General features: G+C 37.8%; 1 protein-coding gene across 2 annotated transcripts in view; it reads left to right on the top strand.

Annotated features, from left to right (window-relative positions):
• Window positions 1–390: 390 nt before the first annotated feature.
• The window catches only part of NUGGC (nuclear GTPase, germinal center associated), a 58,497-nt gene continuing 40,250 nt past the window's right edge, over window positions 391–18,637 (top strand). For both annotated transcript variants that reach the window (XM_077152882.1, XM_077152881.1), the window contains exons 1-6: window positions 391–541; window positions 12,520–12,607; window positions 14,709–14,813; window positions 15,369–15,477; window positions 16,533–16,755; window positions 17,303–17,533. In XM_077152882.1, the coding sequence (XP_077008997.1) occupies window positions 12,565–12,607; window positions 14,709–14,813; window positions 15,369–15,477; window positions 16,533–16,755; window positions 17,303–17,533 (711 nt within the window). In that variant the 5' untranslated portion in view covers window positions 391–541; window positions 12,520–12,564. The remainder of the gene's footprint in view (window positions 542–12,519; window positions 12,608–14,708; window positions 14,814–15,368; window positions 15,478–16,532; window positions 16,756–17,302; window positions 17,534–18,637) is intronic.

The following is an 18,637-nucleotide window of genomic DNA, read 5'->3' as shown; positions in this document are numbered from 1 at the left end:
AAAATATAGGTATACATTAAAGACTTATTTAAAACTATATGACACATTTCTACAATCAAGCAATCCATTGTTGTTTTATTTTTGGTGAATTTTATTTTTGGTAAATTTCATGACTTTTTATCAAAAATCAATTTATATTTACCATCTCATACCATCCATCTCAATTGCTTTCACCCTCACAGAGAGGATGCTGCAGGATAGATGCTACAATATATTTATAAGGAAACATGACTATAACTGATTGCTTGTAGAAATATGGCAGAGAAACTCACATACAAACTCACATACAATTTAAGTAAAAAGATAATTAGCACAAGTCAATATTTGAGGGAGGAGATTGCCATAAATAGCTCTCTGATGGCAAATCAGTCTCACTTCTGCTTATGTAAATGCTGCTTTGCAGCTGTGATGGTGAAGGGAGATATACCTCCCCCAGTTGGTTGCAAATATCTGTACCACGGCAAGAAAGTTGCTACCATCTCCTTTGTGGATTCCTGAAGCTGAAGCAGGAAAAGCAGGTTTTTCTGCTCAGTGACATCTGGTAAGTTGTTTCTCTTATCTAGTTTGTACTATAATTTGTCGTCAATTTTTTTAGAAATAGACAATATTTTTAAGAACAGTTTTAGATTTACAGAGAAGTTGAGAAGATAGTACAGAGAGTTCCTGTATACTCCACACCTAGATTTCCCCTGTTATTAACATTTTACATTAGCATAGTGCATTAGTTACAATTAATGAACCAATACTGACACATTATTATTAACTAAAGTCCATGGTTTACTCAGATTTCCTTTGTTTTTACTTAATGTCCTTTTTCTGTTCCAGAATCCCATCCAAGAGACTACATCGCATGTAGTTGTCTCTAGGCTCCTTAGGTTGTGACAGTTTCTAATTTTTCCTTGCTTTTAATGACCTGGACCATTTTCAGAAATATTGATCAGATACTTTCTAGGATGAGGATGCCCCTGTTGGGATTTGGCTCATGTTTTTCTCATGATTAGACTGGGATTATGAGTTCGCAGGAGGACAATTACGGAATTAAAGTGCCATTTTCATCCGATTTCAATGGTACATACTAGAAACATGATTTATGACTGTTGATGTTGTATTTGGTTGAGGTAGTGTTTGTCAGGTGTCTCCACAGTAAAGTTACCTTCCCCCCCCCCCTTTCCAAACTATACTCTTTGGAAGGAAGTCATTATGTGAAACCTACATTTAAGGAGTGGGGAGTTACAGTCCCCCTCCTTTAGGGCAAAGTAGCAACATAAATTATTTGTAATTCTTCTGCACAGATATGTCTCTGTTCCTCTGGCTGATTTTTCATAAAGTAAGCTATTTCTTGAGGAAAAGCAAATTTTACTTTCCTGTTTGTTTATTTGTTAGGTAAAGTGAATTTGAAGGCTATGTAAAGGCAAATGGACTAGAAATCTGGAGAATCAGGTTTTGGTTTGAATTTTACTTAGCATGATCTTAAGCAGTCACTTCTCATTCCTCACAAAAGAAAATATTTATTTCAGGCATTGTGAGGGCTTTGTGAAAATATCTGTATTAAACTTACCTATCCACCTGGAGGAGAAGAATGGAGAAAATGAAATCATCCCAGCGCCTTTCTACTGGGTCTACCTGTGGCCAGGCTTCTAAAGTTAACACATGAGAACTGATATTTTAATGCTGTAAACATACTTCTTTTTCTTTGCAGCTTGAAGGCCCCTGTCTATCTTTTGCTTCTGAGCTAATGTAGTTAAATTGCTCTTTTGAGCAAAAACTAGTTTGAAAGAGCAATGCAAATGTCCTCTAAGGTGGTTGGAAAATGCTGTCAATTCCAAAGTTACTAAATCTAAATCTTAAAAGGAAAAGGAATCCTAAATGCCATCAACATTCCATCATTTTATTAAGACGCGCTTCTTTCTCCCTATTTCATTCTTTATCCTACCTCTTGTGGGAGGGAAGTGAGACTTTACCAAAGACTCCCTAAGAAAGAAGTCATAGAGTCCTCAAACTGATCAACCAATGGAGTCAAGAATGGGAATCAATATATCAGCTAAGGTGGCTTCTCTTCTCCCCAAAACTAAATAGAGCTCATCTACGTGAATATTAATACTCATTTCTAGTTTAACTGCCTTCACCAAATATTCTAAAATACAAATTATACCTTAAGTTTATATAGAGCACTTTTACATGCATTACCATATTTAATCCTCACAATGAACTCCCGATATAGATATTTTTATCATTTCCATTTTATATGTTGAAAAACTGAGACTCAGAGAGAGTAGGTGATTTGCTCAGTGTTACATTGAAGTATTGGAACTGGACCTAAAATACAGCTTCTGACTCCAAATTCTGAATGATTTCCACTACACCATTCACAGACTGGAGTGTAAGCCCACACGGGTTTACCGCCTTGCCCATTTTGTTCCCTGCTGCATACCCAACATTCAGAATAGTGGCTGGCATGTAATAAATGCTCAACAAATATTCGTTGAATCCATGAATGAATATAAGCCCTAACATTATTAATCCTACCATCTAAGATACATTTAAAAGTTGCACTTTATTCATTCAACAAATATTTGTTAAGTGCTATGTGCCAAGTACTTTCCACATTTATTAAAAAGTAAGCAATAAACCTATGCTAATGAAGAAAAAATCCTTTGAAAGAAACATTGCTAATTTAAGCATATTATGTTTTACTATTAGTGCTGCTTTGGGGAGGAAATTAAAGGAAAATAATACTATTAGGTAAGATTGATGTGAGGCAAGATAGGGTGAAATGAGATTCTGACTAAAGGGAAAAAAACAGAACATTTGGAATTCTTTACACACCCTTTCAGTTTTGCAACAGACAGAAAAATGCTCTGAAAGTGCACAACTCTGATTCTGTCCTTTATATTTATTTATTTATTTGGGTTGTTTTGCTTCTGAGGGCATCTAAGGATTTTCAGGCAAGAACTTTAAGCTTTGAGTCCCCAAGCAAAATTTCATTATGTTGCGACTCTCTTTCCTACCAAAAGCCTTCACCCTAAGAAATGCCTTTGTCATGCCTTTAGAGAACCCCTTGTTTGAAGGCATTGCTCCTTACCTTCTCCCACTCCCAAACTCTACAGGGTTTGCTTAAAAAGTGTCTAACAGAGGCTGCTTGGGGTAATGAAAAGAGCTTTGAAGTTGGGAAGCCTGAGTTCTGGTCCTCATTGCTAGTGTGTTATGTGGCCTTAGACAGGTTCCTTTTTCTCTCTGTGCCTATATCTCCAGTATTCTTTATTTTATTCCATCTTATGCAGTTGTTCTACTATAGGAATAAGTACTGCATTTGTGTCATCGCTGTTATTTTACTTTAAGAAGAAAGACCACAAGCAAAAACAGAAACAGAAGAAAGGGAGAAAGCAAGAATAACTGTCAAAAGAAGCAATTATTTGACAGGAAACCAGTTCTGCTCACCCTTGCCCATATCTAGCTAAATATGCAGAGTCTCATTTAAAAGACGCTATTCTTAGGCTTAGTGCACACGGATGTAAATAAGTACTCATAGCAAAATGTAAGCACTTAACCACACAGTTTGAAATACAACAGGTGAAATAAACCACACATGCAAACTTGCCTGTCCCAGCAATACATTTTAAATATTTTCAATTGCTTCTCCACAGAAACCAAATTTTCACAATATAACCACCATTTCTACCTCCCCTTGTGGGAAAATAGACTCCAAAGCAATTTGAGAAAAGGACCATGCTCACATAGATCTTTTATCTTTAATAAAATGAACTTGAAAGTACAATAAGCTCAGTTGTGCTGCTTTTGATTACGCAGGAGCCATAGTCATTGGTACAGTCTTGGTTTTAATGACAAGTGACATTTCAAAAAGAGTATTTGAATCCTTTTAGCATGTACCTACGTCAGAAAACATTAGCACTTAAAGAACTAGTTCAATCTTTCATTTATGGATAAGAAAACTGAGCCCAAGAGTGATAATGACTAAGCTCTGCAGCTAAGTAGTGGCAGAGCCAAAATTAGAATTTATCATACCTTATTCCCAGGCTAATGTGCTTCTCACCATACCATTTAGTTAAATTTGGTGACTAAAGACTGTCTATACCATATGACCACCCTATCTATTTACATATTAGTTTATAGGTTTTCCTTTTGAAGTGCTTATTCTTTATTTTATTCTACCTTCTTAGTCTTCTGTAATTCCTTTCCATTTTCTAGGTCTTAATTTGCCAGTCAAATGAATTCTTTTTTGCCAGTCTTTGGATATAGGCAGAAGGAATTTGAAGCTGAATTCACTGCAACCACATCCAAATAATTTCCAGTTGCTCTAAATTTCAGTTAGAGGTCACAAATTACTTATTTATTGGTACCACAAATGCTTCTACAGTGAGAGGCTCATGTTTGGTGTCTCTGTTGGATGCTATTAAACCCAGTCCAAATCTAGATATGTATATGTTAATAGTCTTTGCTGGTCACAATGTACTGCTGATTTGGAAATGAAATTAGACAAATCTGAGGTTGCAGAATCCTGAAAGAAGTACAAGATATTACTCACATTCCGAAATTTGATGAGCATGTCTATTTGCACTCTAAACTCTATAGTACCTTGATTTTTTTTTTTTTTTGAATTTTTTCAACTAGGTCATGCTCTTTATTGAAATCTATATTACAATCTTTGGGTTTTTTCTGAGTCTCATTGCCTCCTTATCTTTTATTTATTGATATATATTATTTATTCACATGCCATGTAATCATCCAAAGTGTTCACAGTATCCTCATATAGTTGTGCATTTATCATCACAATCAACTTTTCTTCTTCTTTTTTGTGAAGAATAACATATATACAAAAAAGCAATAGATTTCAAAGCATATCACAATTAGTTGTAGAACAGATTTCAGAGTTTGGTATGGATTGAAATTCCACAATTTTAGGTTTTTGTTTCTAGCTGCTCTAAAATACTGGAGACTAAAAGAAATATCAAATCAATGATTAAACAGTCATACTCATTTGTTAAACCCTACCTTCTCTGTATAATTCCACCCTCACTTTTAATCTTTCTCCCAGTCTTTAGGGGGTACTTGGGTTATGTCCATTCTACCTTTTTCATGTTAGAAGGGGCTGTTGATAATATGGGATGGGGGATGGAACTAGTTGATGCTTTGGAGAGGCTGGGCCCTCTGCATTTCAGGACTTATCTGGTCCAGGGACCCATCTGGAGGTTGTAGGTTTCTGGAAAGTTACCCTAGTGCATGGAACCTTAGTATAATCTTGTATAGCACCCTACATGTTCTTTAGGATTGGCAAGAATCATTCTGGTTGGGGTTTGGTAAGTTATGGTGGGTAGCAATGTCTAACTGAAGCTTGTGTAAGGGACCTCCAGAGTAGCCTCTTAACTCTGCTCGAACTCTTTCAACCACTGATAACTTGTTTGTTATACTTCTTTTCCCCCTTTTGGTCAGGATGGCATTGTTGATTCCACAGTGCCAGGGCCAGGATCATTCCTGGGAAGTCATCTCCCCCACTGCCAGGGAGACTTTCACCCCTGGATATCATGTCCCATGTAGCAGAGGAAGACAATGATTTCACTTGCAGAGTTGGGCTTAGAGAAAAAAGGCCACATCTGAGCAACAGAGGTCCTCCAGAAGTTACTCTTAGGCATATCTATACTTAGGCTAAGCTTCTCTGCTACATACACAAGCTTCACAAAAGCAAGCCTCAAGATCAAGGACTTGGCCTATTGATTTGGGTGTCCCTAATGTTTGACACAGTATCAGGGGTTTCCCCTGATGGTAAAGTTTAATTGTTTCATCTTTTTTTCTCTCCGGTCCCTCTAATGGAACTTTACCAATTCTTTTTTTTTTCTACGTGGGCAGGCATCAGGAATCAAACCTGTGTCTCTGGCATGGCAGGTGAGAACTCTGCCTGCTGAGCCACTGTGGCCTGCCTGCCAGTACTTTTTAATTATCTGCTTAATATACTCTAGAATGTATCCAGGCATTACATTAAGCTATAGAGGATGAAAGGCCCTCATTCTTATTGTGGGCTCCCTGTGTTTGGATTGTTTAAATGATCTATCCTGATTAGGTTAGAGTTAGATTATGTATTACAGAAAATTTAGGTTCTGGACAAAATATATCTTTCTCCCTTTGGTCTCAGAGAGTAGGACAAAATATATCTTTCTCCCTTTGGTCTCAGAGAGTAGATGAAGTTCTGAAATACAGACAATGTCTTTCTTACCGCTGTATTCTGAATTACTTTAGTCCCGACCTGGTCGGCTTCATTTTTATCACTAAATACCAGGTTATATGTATATAAAACAGCCTCTCAAAATCCAGAAATAATTACTGCTCCAGATTAAATGTGACTGCTATAAAAGCTTACAATCGAGGCCCCTGTTCCCTTATAAGTATACCATACTTGCGCTTTTGTTTTTGGCTTATTTTGCCTCACCTAATGTCCCACAGGTTCATTCACAATGTTGCATGCCTCACAATTTTGTTCCTTTTTGTAGCAGCACAATATTTGATCATATGTATACAACATCATTTGTCAATCTACTTCTCAGTCAGTGATCCTCCATTCATTGGGCATCATGTATAATACCCAATGCCAAAAGTCCAGCAACGCTCTCAATTTTAGATAATTTCATTGTTCCCAAGAGAAAGATAACCAATAAACACACCCTCACCAAATATAAAATACAAACCTCCCCTTAACTCTCGTCCCTCCCCCCATCATTTACTTCTGGTGTTGCTGTGGTCCTTTTGATGTTTTCCTGTTAAACATAGCCTATAGCATACAATAGCAGTTCCCCCCTACACCCTGAACTTATACACTCTTTGTACAGGATTCATATCTTTGCAGTAGTTCATGCAAGAACTTATATTTGTAGTGTTAATTGGTGGGACAACCCCTTTAAGTCATGTTCACCTTCAATATGGTAATGTTACTTATAGACCCACTGCACTTTGATTTTCTTTAATGCAGTTTTATTGAGCTATATTCACATACCATAAATCCATCCAAAGTATACAATCAATGGCTTATAGTATGATCACCAGATTGTGCATTTATCACCACAATCAATTTTAGAACATTTTCATTACTGCAAAAGAAAAGAAATAAAAAAGAAAACCCAAAACATCCCATACCCCTTATCCCTTTCTATTATTTTTTAACACTTTTATTCACATACCATACAACCCATCCTAGGTGTACAATCAATGGCTCTTGGTATAATCACATAGTTATGCATTCATCACTGGAGTTAATATGAGAACATTCTCATTTCTTCTAGCACTTTGATTTTATGGTCTTTGATCCACTTCCCTTTCAAGATTTAAAGGCCTTAGTCTCAGACTTTCTATGTAGTAATTTATCAACCTGGTCTATTAGTTCTTTTGGGCTTTATCCACCTCCAACATTTCCTCCCAAGATCTGACTACCAGATGCAAGTGGTTCTGGAAGTCTATAATTAATTTGTCCACGGAAATGAGCATGCAATTTGTTTTGTTTCCAGTGGCCATTTGGATGATATAATGCCTAACATTTTGTTGTGACAATTTCTTATTGACCTGCTTTCTTCAGAAAACAGCAGATTTCTTTCCTAGGGGAAATTCCTAGTTCTGCATCTGAAGTTATTAACAGGCATTACAACATACTTTCCTCTAAAATTCTTCTGTGCTTCTTTCTCCTTAATCATCTGGTTTTGATGTGGTTTAGTATTTACAACTCAGTATTTCAAACCAGGGAATCCTCATGAAATTTAATGGACTCATAGAACACTTCTACCACCAGATTACTGGTGAATATTTCAAGTAAGAACATGGAATCCTGGAATTTGAAGAAGTCTTCAAGATCATCTAGTAAAATGTCATTGTTATGTGGTCATACCAGTCTAGATTCAGACACCTCAACTTAAAGAAAACTTATTACTTTTTTAGGGAATTCATTCTGTTTTGGACAACTCTGACTATTAAAGAATGTTAAGCCAGAATGTGCTTTCTTGTACCTTCCCACCTCATGGATCTAGTTCTGCTCTCTTGGGACAATAGAGGACATACATCATCTTCCTTTTACATGACAGCTATAAGGTGATAGATTTGAAGACCACTATGAAGTCCTCTCTCCATATTCTGTCCTGCCTTTGTCTTCCTTTCCTCCAGTTAAGTAATCCCAGTTGCTCACTATTAATCTGCGCCTTGTATATGTTTGTCCATATTTATTCTTAACTCTTTCCTTTATTCTTCGTATTTTAAAAATGTCCAAAGTAAGGCATTCAGAGAAAGATACCTTGGCTCAAGAAAAGTAGCTCTGGGAAGGCACATGGCTGGCATCTGCTGGTCCTTGTTCCCAGTTCCATTGCTTCCAGTTTCTGATGCCAGTAGTTTCCTCTCTAAGCATCTGTTGGCCATCACTTAGTTCAGCTGGAATACAACTCTGGCTTCTGGCTTGCTTCGAATTTCATAGGAAAGCACATGGTGATGTCTACTGGGCTTTTCATCTCCAAATGTCCATGTCTAGGTGTCTGTTCTCTCTGTTGGCATCCAAGCATCTCCAAATGTCTGCGCCTCTGCCAGAAACTGTGTTTTCTATATAATGTCACCCCTGTTAAAGGACTCCAGTAAACTAATCAAGACACACCTTAAATGGGCAGGCTCACATCTTCATCTAGTCAAAAGGTCACACCACAATCTCCATGGAAACAATCTAATCAAGAGAATCCACCCTACAGCATTGAATCTGGCTTAGAAGAACAAAGCTTTTCTGGGGTACATAACAATTTCAAAGCAGCACAGGTGCCAATTTACTTTCATGATAAATTCCTTTGAAGCCCAGAAGTTTTAAATTTTGATGAGGTCCTATTTTTTCTTTTGTTGCCTATGCTTTGGGTGTAAGCTCATAGAAACCATGGCCTAACACAAGGTCCTGAGGAGGCTTCCCTATGTTTTCTTCTAGGAGTTTGCTAGTTTCAACTCTTATATTAAGGTCTTTGATCCATTTTGAGTTGATTTTTGTATATGGTATGAGGTAGAGGCCCTCCTTATTATTATTTTGACAAATGGAGGTCCAGTTTTCCCAGAATTGTTGAAGAGACTATTCTTTCCCAATTGAGTGGTCTTTGCCACCTCCTTAAAAAACAGTTGGCCATAAATGTGAGGGTTGCCCTTAATCATGTTGAGGAAGTTTCCTACTATTTCTATCTTTTGAAGGGTATTCATCAAGAAACAATGCTGGATTTTGTCAAATGCCCTTTCTGCGTCAATTGAGATGATTCATATGTTTTTTTTTTCCCCTTCATTTAGTTAATGTGGTGTATGACTGATTTTCTTATATTCAACCAACTTTGCACACCAGGTATAAATCACACTTGATCATGGTGTATAATTATTTTAATAGACTGTTTGATTTGGTCTACTAGTATTTTGTTGAGGATATTGGCACCTACATTCGTGAGAGATATTGGCCTATAATCTTCTTTTTCTCTTTTCCTCAACATGATTAAGGGCAACAAGCAATTCAATTTAAAAAAATGGACAAGAGATTTGTACAGACATTTTTTTCCAAAGAGGATATACAAATGGCAAAATAGCAAATAAAAAGGATGCTAAACACCTCTACCTATTAGGGAAATGGAGATCACAACCACAGTGAGATATCATTTCATATCCACTAGAATGGCAAATATTAAAAAAACAAAAAGAAAACTACAAGTGTTAGAGAGGATGTGGAGAAATAGGAACACTTACTCACTTCTGGTTGGAATGTAAAATGGTAGTTCCCTAGGAAGCTAAGTGTAGAATCGCCACATGATATGGCCATCCTACTGCTACATATATACCCTGAAATAGTGTAAGCAGAAATTCAAACAGATATTTGCACACCGATGTTCATAGTGGTTTTATTCATAATGGCCAAATGATAGAAGCAATCCAAGTGTCCATTAACTAATGATTAGATAAATAAAATGTAGTATATATATATATATATATATGATGGAATATTATGCAGCTATAAGTAGGAATGAAGCCATGATGCATGTGGCAACATAGATGAAACTTAATGTCATTATGTTGAGTGAATTAAACCAGACACAAAAGGACAAATATTGTATAATTTCACTGATATGAACTAATTATATTAAACAAACATACAGAGTTCAAATCTAGAATACAGGTTGCCAGGAGATAGAAGGGGGGTAGAGAATGGGGAGCTGATCCTTAAATTGTACAGAATTTCTAACTAGGCTGATTATAAACGTTTGGAAATGGATAGTGGGAATGGTTGCATATTACTGTGAGTATAATTAACAGCACTGAATTATGTGCATGAATGTGGTTACAAGGGGAAGCTTTGAGCCGTATATTTTACTAGAAGGAAAGTTAGAAGAAAAAAATCTGGGACTGCATAACACAGTGAACCTTGTGGATGATGACTGTGGTCTCAATAGTACAAATAAAAGAATGCTCTTTCATGAATTATAACAAACGTATATCACCAGTACAAGGTGTTAATAATAGGATCGTGTATGGGGGAAAATGTGCCTAATGCAGACTATGGACTATAGTTAACAGTAATATTCTAATATTCTTTCATCAATTGCAACAAAGGTAACACACAGATGCAGTGTCAACAATAAGGGGATATATGTGAAGATTGTATTTTTACATGACTTTTAGGTAAACCCACAAGTTCTCTAATAAAATAACAATGATTTTTTGAAAAAAACAAAAAGAAACCAGACACAAAGTACACATATATGGTATGATTCCGTTTGTATCAAATGTAGGTATAAATAAATCTATAGAGACAGAATTAGATTAGTGATTATGTAGGACTGAGGAAGGATAGCAGGATTGAGAGGTGACTTCTAAGGAGTATGGGGCTTTTCTTTTTTGAATAGCTGAGTATTTTTGAATATTCTAAAATTGATTGTAGTCATGAATGCACAACTCTGATTAGGCTAAAAGTCACTGAGGTGCCCTTTGAATGGATTGTAAGGTATGTGACTGTATCTCAATAAAACTGCCTTTTTTTAAAAAAAAAAAGAATACATAGTAAGAAATATAATGGAGACATGCATGGTGCAGCAGTGACACAGAAGGGAAATGATCAAGATTGAATTTAGGAGTGACGGCAAAGCTTCACAGTGGAAATGCGGAAGCAGGATCTGGAAAAAAGAGTAGGAATTCACAAGGAAGAAGAGGGAAGGGCAACCCACACAAAAGGAAGAGTAGGCACTCAAACACATGGAAGTGCAGTAGGGTACCCTACTTCAGAGAAGTGGGATTAGTTTGGGATGGCCTGAGAATAGGCTGCAAGAGAAGGGATGGCAAGGTAAGGAATTCTACCTAAGGCTCAGGACCTTGCACTTATTAGAGGTTGGGTCTACATCCAACTAATTTTTCCAATTACAGAAGCCATTTAGTTTGTTAACTGAATAGAGTGAGAGTCTGTTTCAACGGATGGCTTGTGATTTTAATTTGGGGTTAATATGTAAATGATGTACAATCTCCCCAGCTAACAGTCTATGGGTCTACACAGTTGCCAGATCAGGTGGGAGTTATTTCAGAGAGCATATTTCAGAAGGATTGGTAACTCTGCTTTTGAAATGTGCAACTGAATGATCCAAGTGGAAACAAAAGGTATGGCTAGAAAACACTTCTGACATTTCCCAATTATGCTCCTCCCAGAATCTCTATGTTTGGAGATAAAGAAGCTCCAGGATAACATATTCCTTCCTGATCTCTACAGTGCCTTCTGTTCAGAGCTTCTGTGGATCCAGTATATCCCTCAATACCTAAGCTCTTTCTCCCAGGGAACTATAAACAGACTGGATATGACATTTCTCCTTATTGATGTGCCTTGCCTTTTCTTTCTTCCCTGCACGTGCCTCATGCTGCAGTGCTGCTTCCAGCCCTTGGTAGAGGTGGCCTCCTGGCTGAAATAGAGGAGTGGGGGTGTGCGGAAGATTTAGAGAACCTAGTTTTGGGATCTCCCCTTTCCTACTCAATGGCCCCCAAAATAGCTCCAAGGAGCCCTAGGAGTACCTGATGTTCCATTCATTTCTCAGATTCAAGCTGAGACTTCCTGGGATTGACTGTTACTTACACTCAGGGTTTACTAGTCTGGGGCACTGATGTCACCCAAAACAGCAAAGCTATATAACTTCACTTTTTCAGCTCTGGTCAACAGAGGTTTAGTCTCATTTTAGTGTGAGTTTACATTAAAGGTCTCAAGCAGTATCAGTTTAAACTTCTATAGATACAAGAATTATTGAAAACCAATGGTCAGACATTGATCTTTGTCATATTAAATCTTTAAGCAGTGTACTAGGCATTGTTTGGGGGTTCAGAGAGAAGTTAGAATAGTTCTTGCCCTTTAGGAGCTCACAATCTATGTGGGAACATAGTGCACAAGTAGATTTACATATTGTTTCTGTTTTTTTGCTTTTTGTAATTACAACTTCTGCTGCTTCCCATTCCCCCCCCCCCACCCCCACCCCCCTTGTACTTTATATATACTTCCAGGCTGGTTCTACTAAGTGGACAAAAGCAACATTCATGTAACCGGAAATGGCAGAAACTGAGGACTTTGTGGGTCAGGAGTCATACCCAGGTAATATCCCTGCTATATCCCTGGATGGAGTAGATAGGACAATTACTGTTATCTAATCAAGAGCAAATAGGCTGAGACTATATTTAACCACAGTAATCGTTCATTGCTCCTTATCTAGAAGCTGCTTTCTGGCTTTAATAGTGAGTGAATACTAATTATTTTAACATAAACCAAAATAGCCTATTCATAATGTTGTGGATTATCCTATCAGCAATTAAATTTGTAGGGTTTCTCTTTTTTTCCTTTCTTTAAGAAGTTTCCAAAAAAATCACCCTGTTCTCTCAAGGGTGGCCTCTCTTAGAATGGGAAAGGTAAGATCCCTGGAATTATTTCAGGTGGCTTTCCTTAGGATGGGAGTTGAAGGCACATTGGAGTGTTCCCTGGAAGGTTGAATCGCTTTGGAGTCAGTTAAGGATGGTCTCTTTCTCTTAGATGACTGGGTCTTGGGCCCCATGAGCCAACAAGGGAGTTTTCCTAGAAAGATGGCAGGGAAGTAGTCCCTCTCTGCAGAAAATGAGGCTGTAATCAGATCCTTTGTATTTTGAGAATCAAAAGGGAAAAGTTTCCTGGCTCTCTCAGGGGAAAGAGAAGCAGAGTTTCTGGGTCAGTGAGGTAGTGGCATCTGAAGGATGGCTGGGCACGTGAACTGAAGGAGCTGCAAATTTGGGGCAGCCTTTGTTGCACTTAGCCAACAAAAAAGACTGGGACTATTCTTAGAAGAAATATGCAGCCCCTGGCAATGGTATGGATCAATAATGAACCCACATCACAAGTCATGTTGTTTGGGATCATTTTTCAAAAGCGACACCTTGTGGCAGCAAGAAACCAGAGCAGTAATAGCCTAAGGTCTATTTTTTTGAGTGTTCCCCTCACCCTTACTGCTCTTTCCTAGGATAATTCAGAATAAAATGCTGGAAAAGGCAAAGGGATCCTTGAGGAATTAAAAGGAATGACATAATATGTGGTCCAAGGACATTCCATTTTAATCCATTACAATTTAATGTAAAAGTACTACCCTTAAATGGTATAATGGTATGAGTCCAAAATAGAATGTTTTCTCCTTTTTAGGTTTATTATTTTTTTTATTTAAAGAAATTGAAGACAGACTTTAAAATCCTGCTATGTTGTCTAACTTCTTAGCCTTTGCTTTAGTGGAGAAATTAACTTCCAATCACTTATCAGTTTGCCAGTTCTTATAAGCTTGAAACTATGGGAGATAGTATTATAGACTTGTCCCTTGTTTTGTACATGTGCCTAAGATTCCATGTAAACGTTGTTTGCACAAAGTCATTTCTGAGTTACAAAGTAGAGATCAAGCCCTACATCTTTTTGCTTTCTTTCCATGGAGACATCCTGGAATTCAGGATACTTTTGGAACATAAAGTGTTCTTGAGCCCAGGACTAGTCTGGGTGCTTTAGTAGTAGGCTTTCTTTCTTTGCCTTTTCCTCTTCAGCTCCAGCCATGGAGCCAACAGCTACTAGGTATTTAATTTTAATGCATCCCTTAAACTCTGCCAGGATGAATTCTTAGAGTTATGCTCAATCCTGAAGTTAGAATGTCTAAGATAGAAGGTCAGAAGAACAAGCACTTTCAGCTCCTGGTCACAGCATGAGAACTCTCATTTTACAAATGAAGTAACTGGGGCTTAAGGAGAAAAAATGATTAGCCCTAGTCATATGGCCTGTTTTTTCCTCTGTTCAGTTTACTTCCTTGTCTGAAAGACCCTCCAGAGGCTCCCCTTGATTTGAAATATGGCTCTCTTTACCCCACACTTAGCCCTGCTTTGAGCTTCATTCTGCACAGTTGTTTGATTTCTTACAACTTCACATTTGATGAAGAATATCCAGCCATTTTGGCTTCTGAGGACATCCAAACAAAAACCCTTCCTGTGGGGAGATATGGTGAACTCTGCACTTTGGAACTAGGGTCCTCGTCCCTGGGAAGTAGGAAGCAAACTGAAATGACCCAACAGTACCTGCTTCTGAAATGAGCTGAAAGGGGGCCTCTCGGAGTCTTTGGGCTCGAGTATTGGTAGAAGTTGAGGCAAATACACCATAACCGAAGGCCTATACATTTTTAGTGACTTCTGTTTATTTTTAGTTGACAATGATTTATTTAAAGAACCAATGAAAAAAAGAAGACGATCGGATCGAGACCAGAGGTTCCGAGCATTTCCCTCAGTGGAGCAAAGTGCTCTGAAGGAATGTGAGTGTAAAGAACTGGCTATATAGCACGTTTGTTTTCTTCCAAATATGTTCGTGTTCAAAGGAAGAGGAGGTTAAATTCTGATGCAGGATGGAACATTTTCAAATGAGCCTCCTCCAGAAAGAGAGGCTTCCTAGTCTTGGCAAAGATATATAATTTGACAATTTAACTCCAGGTGTCTCCAGGCAGACAAAAGTCTCTGAGTAGAACAAAGAGTGTGAAAATGTTTAGTTAGGTGTTTATATATTTTTTCTTTTATTTTCATAATCATAGAAGAGAAGAATCTAGGTGGCTATAACTCCATGGCAAGACATATGATGATGCCTGATTAAGGAAATTCAGGGCTGGCTGGCTCCATGAGAGGCTCTCAGAATCAATGATTGCTATCTCTGATGAGCTATTCTCCCTGGTGTCAGATCATGCTCTCCTTGTTTACTTGGCTTCTTATTTCATTTCATTTTCTTTCTCTGCCATGGTTAGCAGGCTCCTATGTGGAGACCTACCACTTGATTCTTGCCAGGTACATTCCAGATAATACATCTCTATCGATTCCAGATGAGAAATTGGAGTCACGGACCAGAAGGGTTTTGAGCAACACTTATCAGAAACTTATTCAGTCTGTCTTCCTGGATGACAATATTCCCAGTGGAGTCAAGTATCTCATGTGAGTCTGAACTCAGTCACGTCAGATCTCTGTGTCGATGTCTTTCTTTAAGTGATTGTAGGTGCTTGTGCTTTTCCCAATAATAAGAGGGAAATTTTAATTAGAAACTGAGCAAAGAAGGTTGACAATTTCTAGAGCCATGGGCCATCACCATTCTTTTTTTTTTTTTTTTTTTTTTTTTTTAAAGAGGGAGGAAGGGAAGGAAAGACAGAGAGAAGGAAGGAAGGATGGAAGGAAGGAAGGGAAACATCTTTAAACATTTTCTTGTTTTATTGTATTTTGTTTGCTTGTTACATGGGCTGGGGCCGGGAATCGAACCGAGGTCCTCCGGCATAGCAGGCAAGCACTTTGCCCGCTGAGCCACCGCGGCCCGCCCCCATCACCATTCTTATCGATAGTTACGGTTCATTGAGCGCTTACTGTTGCCAGGTAATCTGCTAAATACTGTTACATATCAAATTTCATTTAATCGTCTCAACACCCATATAAGATAGGAAATATTATGATTATCTCCATTTTAGTGAAATTTGAGTTCAAAGAGGTCAAAACACTGAGCAAAGTCACCCTGCTGGTAAGTGGAAGGGCCAGGTTTTCAGCCCAGGCTCTGTGATTCCAGAGCCTGTGCTCTCAGCTGGTGATGCTGCACAGACTTGAAGGACTTGAGTGGTAAGGAGACTACCACAATTTCTCCTGCCCAATAAAATTCTGTATTACTCCTAATAATAGTTTACCTCTGCACAGATTTTATTTCTAGGGTCAAGAACATATAATTTTAATAGAACACAAATAGGGATATCTCACATCTATATAGACATTATTGAGTATGTATAGAATTATCATTACCAAGCCTTCTTTCCATAATCTCATTTGATCCACAGGACGACTCTAGTTAGTAAGGAGAGTTAATATTCCCCTTTGACCAAGGAAAGAGTAGAGACGCAGAAAGATGTAATGATTTGCCCAGGATAAGAATTCTGTTCTTTTCTATTTTATTCCAATGCTTGCCCTACTACGTTTTGATGATAATGATAATGTGCATTTTAAAACTGATCCAGAAACAGGCTTCTTGCCTTGATTGAAAAGCCATCACTGGATCCAATCTACATTGGATTACTTGGAAGCACTGGGGCTGGGAAGAGCTCCCTAATCAATGCCATCATCCAGCAAGCAATGTTTCTACCAGTGTCTGGAGAAAGTATATGTACTTCATGTATTGTACAAGTGAGCACAAGCTGCTGTGATCAATATGAAGCCAAAATCCACCTTCTCTCTGACCAGGTAAGTGCTTCATTTCTTTTCCTTCCTTCCTCCCTCCTTCCTTCCTTTCCTCACTTCCTTCTTCCCTTTTCTTTCTATCCTTTTCATTCTCTCTCTCAGGGATTAGCATTATATTCCTTGTAAATGTAGCTCATGCCTTTGTTGAATGAAAAGAACATATTGCAAAATGAAAATGTTTATAGAATGACATGGAGGTCCTAACCCAGGTCCTGTCACAGCCCGTTGCAGGACTTTGGGGAAAATACTTTCCTCTAGGGGTCCCTGATTCCTGATCTACAAAACAAGGCAGTTGGATTGATTCTCTTTTGAGTCCTTGGCAGCTACACGTTCTCTGACTATGCAGCCCTACTGCTGTCCCATAGACTGCTAGACCTTTAAGCCACTTGGAAGGAAAATGACTTTTGGAAATGGTAGTAACACAGGGGTGCTTCCCAGGCAAGGAAGCTGGAACAAACCGAATGATTCTCTTGAAACAATGGACTTCTCTCTTTGTCATTCTTTTGTGTATCTATGTCACGAGGGACTTGGCCCTTCTCTACGTTGGCAGGAATGGAAGGAAGAACTGAGGAACTTGACTAGACTCTTGCGTGGGACAGAAAATGTGGACAGAGAAGAAGAAGATGCATGGGACAAGGATGATGCAGTGGAGGAAGCCATTTGGAAGCTACAAATGTTTTATGGAAAGGGAGCAGAAAGTCAGAATTATGAGGAGTTACTAAGGGCAAAACCCAAAGGAAAGATTCCGCCCTCCAGAATCATTACGCTCAAGGCAGAAGAGGTATCTTCAATAATTTTTCCTTTATTTTCTCCTATGACTTAAGTATAACGATGGAATCTGTTTAGGGGCTTGCTCCAGTATTATTATTGGAAATAAGTTTATATCAAAATCAGAAGTGTCCATGACCCAATTTATCAAATGGGAATTTTTACTGTCCAATAGGGGAGATTTTGTGTATAGAAAAAAACTATTTACAGTTACTTGAGGATTATTTAGGATTATGCTTTTGGCTGCAAATTATTAGGATTATGCTTTTGGCTGCAAATGATAAGAATTATAATTGATTTCTAATGGTGTAAACAAGTTATTATTTTTCTTACATAAGAAGTTTGGAGGCAGTCAGGTACTTGAGGTCATTCAGTGGCTCAACAGTACCAAGACCAACATTGCTTTGATTCCCTTGGGCTTTCCATCATATTTGTCACCTCATAATCATAAGATTGCTATTGAAATGCTAGATACCATAGAAAGAGGAAGTGGATAAACGGTGGCACCAATCACATCTTCCCTTTCCTTGAGAATTAAAAGCTTTCCCAGAAACACACGTATCACCTTTCTGAGTGGAGCTCATCATTCATAACTGAGTCACATGGACAGCCCTAGCTGAAAGAAAGTATAGAAAAGCAGCAAACAGACTTGTTGGATTGGCTTAGAGCTATCACAATCCAGTGCCCCTTCAAAACAAAAATCTAAAAATAAGAATCAGGAACCTGCTAGCACGGATGAAGAACAGGATGGATATTGGCTAGGCAGCTAGTAGGACAACACTCTCCTCACTTTCATAATTTTTATTTTATTAAATTAAAATCCAAATTTTAAAATAAAACAAAATATGTGTGGAACAAATTTTCAATGTATTAAAGTCATACATTTCAAAACCTGGATTTTCTGGTGTCTTAAAATTCATCTTAAAAAACATTCTTATTCTATTTATAAATCTAGCATTTTTTGTGTGTGTAAAATAAGAACAATCACTTATACTTGCTCTAAAATTTAAGGTTCAGTTATTTCCCAAGTTTAACAATGCAAAGGTTCCTTAAATACTTTAGATATTCTGACATAACTAATCAAATTACCTTAGACATATATTATATTTCAAATGTA

Source organism: Tamandua tetradactyla, chromosome 3 (genome assembly GCF_023851605.1).
Source record: "Tamandua tetradactyla isolate mTamTet1 chromosome 3, mTamTet1.pri, whole genome shotgun sequence".
In the NCBI taxonomy this organism is placed as follows: domain Eukaryota; kingdom Metazoa; phylum Chordata; class Mammalia; order Pilosa; family Myrmecophagidae; genus Tamandua; species Tamandua tetradactyla.
This window is presented reverse-complemented; position numbering and strand designations above follow the sequence as displayed.